Below are 9,902 nucleotides of genomic sequence, written 5' to 3' on the forward strand. Positions count from 1 at the left end.
CGGAAGAGGACAGGGGGCAGAGGAGAGGAGTGTGACAGTTCTTTGTCCTTCACTGCTCAGCCCATCCCTTCTCCCACAGGACACAGCTGAACTTCACGGTAGCAATTGACTTCACAGCTTCCAACGGTGAGGCCTGTGTGGGAGGATGGGAGGTGGGAGGTGGGAGAGCTCTGAAGAGTCTTTGGGATGGGCCTAGCTACATTCCTGCCTAACAGTGTTCCTAGCAACGGGAGGGAAGGGATCAGCGCAAAGTTGGCCACAAGGGTGCAGGAAGACAAATAGGCAGATGGTTTACTCTGTAACTGCGCTCCACAGGTGGGCAGAACCAGGCTGGATGGAAGGGAGAGACTGGAAGGAGAGGGGTAAATGGATGGGTGTGGGAACTTCGCCGGGGTGAATCAATGCACAGGCAGCCCATAGCTGGTGGTTGAGTGAGGATGGTAAACTGTACAGCACAAGAGGATCCAGGGACGGGCGCGTGGGTGCACACAGGGAGACTGTGGGTAAGCAGAAGGAGCGGACCAGCGTTCGGGTGAACGGGCCCACGTGAGCACAGATCCGTGAGTGGAGTGGGCTGGTGGTGCAGGAGAAGGTAACCTGGCTGGAAGGACAGGTGGGAAAGAAAGAAATGGCCAGCAGACGAGCAGGGCAGGGTCGGCTAAGGAGATTGGGAGGTGGACGTACAGCCTGGTGATGGACAGACAGGTGTGTGGGTAGAGGGTTACACAAATGGACAGACAGAGGGCAGGAGGGTGGAGAGACAGACAGACACAGGAGGGGCAGCGGGAAAGTAGGGAGACCCCAGGCAGAGGACTGGTGAGGGGACACAGCAGCAAGAGGTGAAGGGGCCTGGTCCAGGCGAGAAGATGGGCACTGTCCCCACAGGGAACCCTCTGCAGCCCACGTCCCTGCACTACGTGAGCCCCTACCAGCTCAGCGCCTATGCCATGGCCCTCAAGGCGGTGGGGGAGATCATCCAGGACTACGACAGCGACAAGCTCTTCCCAGCCTATGGCTTCGGGGCCAAGCTGCCCCCCGAGGGCCGGGTCTCCCACCAGTTTCCCCTGGTACGGTGTGGGCGGAGCTGCCACGGGTGGGCAGCTGGACGAGGGCGGCAGAACAGCTCGGAGGAAGCAGGAGTGGTACCGGGGAGAAGGAAGGGGTGGACTCCTGGGCTGCACTCGGCAGCCTGTCTTCCTCCCCAGAACAACAACGATGAGGACCCCAACTGCGCGGGCATCGAGGGGGTGCTGGAGAGCTACTTCCAGAGCCTGCGCACCGTGCAGCTCTATGGGCCCACCTTCTTCGCGCCCGTCATCAACCAGGTGGCCAGGTAAGGGGAGGGTTCTGGGACAGACTCCTCACAACAGTCAGAACCACCGTGGCTTTTAGAGAGAAGCCCTATTCCGGCCGAGCTCTGGTACAGAGGCTATTTGGGAGTGGACCCCCAAACTGATCCTTTGGGCTGACAGCCTGGCCTGGAGTTTGCGGCAGAGAGAAAAGAGCCTGGCCTCCAAAGGAGAAGGCTCCAGCTTGGGCAGAAGCCTGGCGCCACCGCTCACTGACACAAACCCGAAGCACCTCAGCTTTCTTGGCTCTCTACTGCGTCCCCCAAAGGCGGTAATGGAAGCAGAGCCTTCTGTGGAAGGCTGTTGTCAGGTTAGATAACTCAGTTACCAGAGAGCAGTGTAAGAGGTTAGCTCCCATTAGCCTGCAGTAAGTGCTCGATAAACGGCCAGGTTAAAAATATCCAGACTTCAAAAGATGTGCAAAGCACAGGTCATGTATCAAATTACTTTTTTAAAAAAAGAGAGAGCTGGACATGATGACACGTGGTTGTAATCCCAGCACTCAGGAGGCTGAGGCAAGAGGATTTCTGCAAGTTCAAGGCCATCTTGGGCTACATAGTTCAAGGCCAGCCTGGACTACATAGTGAGACCCTACTTCAAAAAACACAAAGAAACAAAACAAAGAGGGTATTAGAAGTAAACTGAAAATAAAATGACAAAACTAAAACCAAGCATATATCAATAAACATGGAATAAGCAATGATGAACCTTAAAAGAGATTCTTGCCTCCAGAAATTTAAGAAATAAATTTGTTCTTTATGAACTGAAAAACAGGCATGGTGGCACATGCCTGTAATCCCAGCACTTGATAGGCTGAGGCAGGAGGATTGCTGTGAGTTTGAGACTAGCCTGGGCTACATAGTGAGTTCCAGGTCAGTGGCAACTGCATAGTGAGACCCTGCCTCAAGAAACCAAAAAAAAGCCGGGCGTGGTGGCTCACACCTGTAATCCCAGCATTCGGGAAGCTGGCAGGAGGATCACCATGAGTTCGAGGCTAGCCTGGGCTACACAGTGAGTTCTGAGAGACAGAAAGGGACCCAAAAGTGGGTTTCCAACAAGCCCACTTCTCAAAGGAAGTTTTATCGGGCAAAATCACAGATACAAAATTACGAGCTGGGTACAGCATGGGTCAAAACTATGATCAACCAATAAGATTACAAGTATAGGGCCAGGGATTTAGCCCAGTGGTTCTGCCACCTGCCTCGCAAGCACAAGCAAGCCTGGGTCCCTGGATCCCAAGTTGGATCTCTGACACCACAAAAAACAAGTATAGCCACTTAGGTAATAGTGATCCAGTGGGGAAGCAGGTCACATAGCAACTGTACTTGGAAAGAACAAAGACCTTTTTATGAAGGGATCAGGAGGTCCTGGTTACCCAGGTAGACTGATGTCTATCTAGACTTTATTGGACCAGGTGATACCTATTATAGTGTAATCTTCAAATTATTGTTTATCCCTGGGGAGGAATGCAGGCCTGGCCTTCGACAGCTGTGCCTCCACAGTTGTGATGTGTTCTCATCTTCTGCACCAACTTCCTCGAGGGCCCAGCTCTGTCTGAACTTAGCTGTCTATATTATACAGTTCTGGGTTCAATCCCTAGCTTGAGAAGGAAGGGAGGAAAGCATCTTGAGTACTACCCATGGGATATGGATACATATAGAGTTCTTGACAGTCTTTTCCTTGTGTGTGTGTGTGTGTGTGTGTGTGTGTGTGTGTGTGTGTGTGTGTGTGTGTGTGTGTGTGTGTGTGTGTGTGTGTGGCTAAGTTTTCAAGTTGCCCAAACTAAGGTCCGACTAGGATCCTCCTGCCTCAGCCTCCCAGATCCCAGAGTGCTAGGACCATAGGTGTGAACCACCACACCTAGCTAGTTTTCTTTATACTTCTGTAATCGCAGTCATATTATACATAACATTTCATTACTGTTTTTTCCCCACCAATACTGGAGTCTACTTTTTATCTTCATTAACCAGACTTCTTAAATATTGGTAGCAGCTACCCAATCCATTTATCCATTCATCTAGCAAGCAACCCATAAAGGAGCAGCCAGCATGAACGGGGGCTCTGCAGCCAACCTGCTCCCATAGCAGTCCTGCCACTCAGGTCTGTCAACCCTGCTGTACCTGGTCCTTATTTGTAAAAACCTGAATCTCAGGGCCATTAGGAGGCTGATGACAACCATCACCTGCCTAACGCAGCATCACCACATCCTGATCCCTGTCAGCTTTAGCTGCTGCTGTTACTCTGTCACCTCTGCCACTATTCAGAGAGCAGCTGCCAGTGCCCTGCTCTCTTCTGGGCCCTGGAGACTCATGGATGAATCAGGCCTGGGCTTGCCCTCGGGAGCTCTTGCCTTGGTGCAGGAGACAGACCTATAAATAAACATTCCCTCTGTAGCCAGAGCTTCCCAGACTTCTCTAGCAAGTCCCTGTCCTCCCCCGGGGGTGCCCTGGGGCCACAGCTGAAAGCTGCCAGGCTGATGAAATCTTTGAAGTCTCCATATTTCATCTTAAAAAGTCATACCAATTTTACACTCTTCTCACGCAAACTGTGGTCATGGTTTATAGAAGTACTGTTGACCGTTTGGTGCCATAGAGGCACGGTATCCTTGGGTTCCCCTCAGTACCCCCCAGGGTGTGACAACAGGAAGGACAGGGAAGGGACTGCCCAATGGGAGGAAGCAGAGGCAGCCAGCTGAATCAGGACATGGTGTGATCTGCTGGGTATATCTGGGGCAGAGCCAAAGTGGAGAGGAGAGGATGAGAGCGAGGCTTTGGGCTCAGTTGGTCAAGCAAGGCTTGGACTCCAGCCTCATAACCCCCAGGGGATGCTACTCAATGTCTTTGAACATTTTTCTCATTTTAAAAATAGGACTTTGGGTTCCGCCACTTGCTCCCAAGCACAAGGAGCCAACTTCAATCCCCGTACCAGAAAAAAAAAAAAAAATGGGAGTTGGGAGCCAGGGATTTAGCCTTGAGAGTGCAAGGTCCTTAGTTTGATCCCTGGTACTGAAAAGAAAGAAAAATAGCAGTTGGGCATGGTGGGTTGCAGGCTTGGAATCCCAGCACTCTGGGAGGCTGAGGCAGGAGAATCACAAGTTTGAGCCTGGACTGGGCAATTTAGCAACTCCTGTCTCAAAATTAAAAAGGCAGGTCTGTGACCTAGCAGTTTGAAGGTCCTAGGTTCAATCTCCAGTATTGAAAGAAGAATGAACCAAACCTTGTCCACCTCACAGAGTGGCAGTGAGGACTCCGTCCGACACACTTGCCGTGCTCTGATGGGGATCACAGAAGACTCCGTTGTTGCCTCTCCTGTCTGAGCCCAGCATAGATGCCTCCCTTCCAGTCTCAGGATGCCAGGCCTGTGCGGGAAGCGCTTAAGGCCCTCCCTCAAGGGTCCCACCCAGCTCTGCTCCTTCCTCTGCAGCTCTTCTGTGACTCCCTAGGACACACCGTCTCTGCACATGCCGGTCCCTGCGTCTCCCTCCCCACCGTGTACTTGCAGGCACACACTCACACACATGCCTCGCCTACCCCCTCTCCAAGCGCTACATTAACTGTCACACCATGCGAGGTATAGCATCTGTCTCCCCTCGGGCAGTACCCTGCTCGCTGCTGCGAGCTTGGCACCAAGTCTGGTGCCAGCAGACAGCAGGTAGGCAGGGACTACTTGTGACAAGATAAAGCCACAGGCCACGTCTCTGAGGAGAGCCCAGAACTCAGGAAGGGACCGGTCTGTGGGAGGACTTAGAACTGTTCTGGAGACTGCTGTCCAGCAGTGAAGGTGGTCTATGTGTGCCGTCCAGTGTGGCAGCCGCAGCCCTGTGTGACACTGAGCAGTGAGAGGTGGCCAGGGTGACTGAGGAGCACAGTCTTCGGTTCCATTTAACTTCATGGACTTAAATTTCAGTGTCCTTATTGGAGAGTCTAGCTCCATCCATCCCTCCAGTCCCCAAGGGTCCTCAGACTGGAAGTCACAGACTCAGGCCTGTGAACACCCTTGTGCCCTCCCTGGGTTATATAAAATAAGAGGACTGGACCCTGCCTGATGAGGTCCTCTTCAGATGGGATGCTGGACTCAAAATTGAGGGGGGTGTTCAGGTGCAGTGGCGCACAACTACAATCGCAGGTGTTGAGGAGGCTGAGTTTAAGGCTGGCCTGGGCAACTTAGCAAGACCCTGTCTCAAAATATTTTTTGAAAAGGGGTCGGGGTGTAGCTCAGTGGGAAGCATTTGTGTAGCATGTGCCCCACCCTGGGTTCTATCCCCCGCACCGACACCTAGAACAGGAATGATGGGAAGGAGGGGAAAGGAGGCCTAGGGGCGCAGTCCATCTGCCCAGCTGAGGAAGGGTGCAGGCCATGGATGGTGTCAGGGAGGAGACAGTGGATGGGGAGAGCAGGGAGAGGGAGCCTTTGGTCTGTTCTGGAGGCCTGCAAACATCAGGATCTTTCAAGCTGGCCCACTCTTGCCTGCGTGTTCCATCTCTAGATGAGGCTGGGGCACTCCCCGCTCCCTCCCACCCGAGGGCTCTTATCCACAGCGAGCCCTCTCCTCACACTCACCTCTAGGACCAGCTCAGGACCCTGCGGTGCAGTCCCCACAGCCTTCTCACAGTGGTCATTTCCCGCCTTTTTGTGTGGTTTACTGAATGTGAGGAGTCTCCTGCCCGAGGCCTGGCCTTTTCCTCCCATGTGTCTCCAGGGGCTGGTGACGGTCTTGCCTAGCTCCCTCCCTGTGGGCACTGCAGGCCAGTGTGTTTCCTGCGCTCCTTCCTGGCTGGACTCTGACCTTTGCCTCTTGTGCAGGGCCGCAGCCAAGATCTCTGATGGCTCCCAGTACTATGTTCTGCTCATCATCACGGACGGGGTAATCTCTGATATGACACAGACCAAAGAAGCCATCGTCAGCGTGAGTCCTCCAAGGAGGCTGCTCTGAGGAGTTGCGGCCAGTACTGGGATGGGCAGGGGTTTTTTATCCTTCTGGAAGCCTGGTGAGTGAGCCCACCAGCTTCCTGGATGCTGGCGGAGGACACAGGACTCCTCATCAGTGGCAGGGGACCGCATCACCCCCAGGGAAAGCAGTAGTGGCAGTACCCAGCCAGCCCTTGCACCATCCCGAAGTGCTGGTCCCCATAGGACGCTGCCCTAACTGCAGGCTGCGGCACGGGTGGTGCCTGGTCTCTTCCAGTGGGTGGCGGGCACACTCACCCTCTGTGCCCTGTGGGAGACTTGAAAAGGGTTCTGGGTAATACCAACCTGCCCGCGGCTGTGAGGGGACACTGCAGCTCCCTGGGCTGCCTGACTCAAACACGTCCCTCACGAATGGGAAGTCTGGAGTGACACGGTGGTTTCCCTGAATGGCAGCTCACCCCACCCCTCTCTCCTGCAGGCCTCCTCCCTGCCCATGTCCATCATCATAGTCGGTGTGGGACCTGCCATGTTCGAGGGTGAGTAGGACCGGCTGGGGGTGCCCAGGAGAGGGGTGAGGCCTGGGGAGCAGGCTGGGTCTGGGCACTGGGGCCTGCCTTGGGGAACACAAGGTAGATGTCCTGGGGGGCTACCTGAGTCCCTAGCTCTGCACTGTGCCCTCTTCCTAACCAAGTTGGGTGGTAGCGAGCCTCTCCTTCTGACACTCCTGGGGGGATGGAGGATGTGGAAGGACAGAGCAGTAATAAAACACGCTGGGCCTGGTGGTGCACACGTGTAATCCCATCGCTCTGGAGGCAGAGGTAGGAGGATCACCCTTAGTTCGAGGCCAGCCAGGGCTACCTAGCAAGACCCTGCCCCCCCGTAATAAAAATAACAGCTCCAGAACAAGGTCTAATAGGTGTAGGCCTTCACTACAACCCCTACATGCTGTCATGACTCTGAAGAGGGAGGGCAGCATGGTCCAGCTGGAGAGGCCAGTTTAGGGCATCTTCTCTTCAGCAATGGAAGAGCTGGACGGCGACGATGTGCGTGTGTCCTCCCGGGGGCGCTTCGCAGAGCGGGACATCGTCCAGGTAGCCCCGGCCCCTGACCGGCTCCCTGCCTGCTCACCCCCCCACGCTTCCCCTCCTCCCTCCCAGAACAGAGAGGTTGACCAGCTGGAGGGTCCCTGGGGAGGAGGGCTCCACAGTGAGCCCTCTAGCGGAGCTGACCTGTAACAAATACACCCGATTAGGCTGAGCCCAGGGCCCAGGGATCAGCAGGTGGCTCTGGACCGTTGGTGCGGAGGCGCTTAGTGGTCGGGAGGGCGTCTAAAACTGAGGGCGGAGACCTGAAAGAGGCGATCAGCTTTGAAGGTGCAGGAGCCACATCTGAGCAGGACAGAGGCTTGGCGCAGGGTGGCAAGATCACACAGAACAGGGGTCAGCCCTGGGAAAGATCTATTTGTTCGTTCATTCATTCATTCATTCATTTTCTTTGGTCTCACTAAGAGAGTTGCTCAGGCTGGCCTTGAACTTGCAATCCAACTGCACCAGCCTTAGGAGTAGCTGGGATTACAGGCATAGGCCACTGTACCAGGCTAAGATCTGTGGTTCTAAAGCTCTTCAAGGATTGGAGGGGGTGCCGGAAATTCAAATGACCTTAGACCTTGAGTTTGCCAGGCCAGTGCAGCACCACTGAGCTACATCTCCTGCCCCCTCTTGAAGGGTTTTGCATAAGGGAGTGAGATGCTTTCGAGCTCACACACACTTGTCTGTATAAAACTGAGGACTGAACACAGGCAGGGCCTTGGCACTGAGCTTCATCCCCAGCCCTTTTTATTTTTTGAGACAGGGTTTTGATAAGTTGCCCAGGCTGGGTGGACTCGTACTTTTGACCCTCCTGGGCAACTTAGCAACCAACTGAGAACCTGTCTCCAAAAAGAAAAGGCTGGGAGTTGGGGATGGAGCTCAGTGTGAAGGCTCTGGGTTAAACCTCGAGTACCCCCAGCAGCATGGTGGAGCCTGCCTGCCTGTATACCCAGCACTCAGGAGGCTGAGACAGGAGGGTCACTTGCATTCAGGGGTTTTAAGACCAGCCTGGGCAACATGGTGAGACCTCATCTAAAAGCAAAAAAAGTGAAAGTAAACTTTAATTTTCTTTATTTTCTTGTTGATTTTTTGAGATGGGGGCTTGCCTTGAACTCCTGGGAACCCAGGCACCTTGCTGCAGTTCCACCTCAGCCTCCTGGGTGCTGGAATGACAAGGGCAAAATTAAGTTTTATAAAGGCGGGGGTGGGGAGAAATATTTGGGACTCATCAGGAATAGCTGGCTTCTTCCTTTTCACTTCTACCTCCCTTTGCTGACCTTTCTCCCCTGCACCCTCTCCGCTCCCCTCTTGCCCAGTCCCTTTCTCAGGACCTCCGCCCCTCCCAGCCCCACTTCCCTGTCCTCTTCCCGGAGCCCCTTCCCCTCCTCAAGGTCCTTTCTTCTTGCTTCCTGCCTGTCCTCTCCTCTGGTTCTTCCTCCCTCCCACTCCTTGCCTGTTCCCTCTCCTCCCTCCGAGGAGACAGTCTTAAAAATCACAAGAGTATGAAATTGCCCAGAAAGACAGCCCAGAGTGCAGGGACTGGGTTTGGAAAGCAAGTTGGGTGTCAGGGAACCATGGAGAGGAGCATCCAGAAAGGCAAAAGAACAACCTGAAACTCACAGTGTTGAGAGGGATACAGATCCTGGAGTATCAGGTTTGCATGTAACAGAAAGCTGCAGACACAGCGAGGTGAGCACGCAGAGTGACTGCCCACGGGGCTCCTTAGCAACTAGGGCTACCAAGGTGATCACAAGGCAGTTTGAGCGGACAGTCGAAGATCAAGCGAGAGAGAGGGTTATTAGGAGTGGCGGTGAGGAGTGAAGATGGAGCCTCCTGCTGCCCTCCTCCCCGGGCCCCAGCCCACACCTTCCTATCTGGTGGTCCTAGTTTGTCCCATTCCGAGACTACGTGGACCGCTCAGGGAACCAGGTTCTGAGCATGGCCCGACTGGCTAAGGATGTGCTGGCTGAGATCCCAGAGCAGCTGCTGTCCTACATGCGCACCAGGGACATCCAGCCCCGGCCCTCACCCCCAGCCAACCCCAGCCCTACCCCAGCTCCAGAACAGCCCTGAGCAGTCCACATATCCACACCCGGCCCTCTGAAAGCCAGAAGCACCTGGGGCCCTGGGCCTCGGGCATCAATGCCGGCAGGTGTGCCCTCTGCCCCTTGCTGCAGCAGTGCCTCCCTGCTCTCATACCAATAATAAAGTTGGTCTTTGCTCTACTGTGTGTCCTGGGTCTTCAAGGGGAACACAGAGGTCCAGGGCCTGGGCAGCACTGTGGGGGAGACAAGGGTGGCCTCGGTGGGTTCACCCTTACACTATCACACACTCGTGCAGTCACTTGGAGTTTCAAACACCAAGAAAAACGTAGGCAGTGATGCACACCTGTAATCCCAGCACCCAGAAGGCTGAGATAGAAGTGTCTCGAGTTCCAGGCCAGCCTGGGCTACACAGTAGTATAAGACCAGGCTGCACTAGTGAGACCCTGTCTCAAAACAATAAAGAGGGGCCAGGCGTTCAGATCAGTGGTGCCACTGCCTGCCTTGCAAGTGCA

General features: G+C 54.5%; 1 protein-coding gene across 1 annotated transcript in view; it reads left to right on the plus strand.

The window, feature by feature from the left end:
* Cpne9 (copine family member 9) overlaps positions 1-9,555 on the plus strand; it is a gene marked incomplete at its 5' end in the record, with an annotated part of 17,447 nt that extends 7,892 nt beyond the window's left edge. Inside the window, 7 exons of the mRNA XM_033768187.1 lie at positions 80-126; positions 886-1,067; positions 1,206-1,333; positions 6,153-6,255; positions 6,736-6,793; positions 7,275-7,348; positions 9,233-9,555. Of these exons, the coding sequence (XP_033624078.1) occupies positions 80-126; positions 886-1,067; positions 1,206-1,333; positions 6,153-6,255; positions 6,736-6,793; positions 7,275-7,348; positions 9,233-9,418 (778 nt within the window). The remainder of the gene's footprint in view (positions 1-79; positions 127-885; positions 1,068-1,205; positions 1,334-6,152; positions 6,256-6,735; positions 6,794-7,274; positions 7,349-9,232) is intronic.
* Between the last annotated feature and the right edge of the window lie 347 nt (positions 9,556-9,902).

This window comes from Fukomys damarensis, unplaced genomic scaffold, assembly GCF_012274545.1.
Source record: "Fukomys damarensis isolate Sample0158 unplaced genomic scaffold, DMR_v1.0_HiC HiC_scaffold_24, whole genome shotgun sequence".
Taxonomy (NCBI): domain Eukaryota; kingdom Metazoa; phylum Chordata; class Mammalia; order Rodentia; family Bathyergidae; genus Fukomys; species Fukomys damarensis.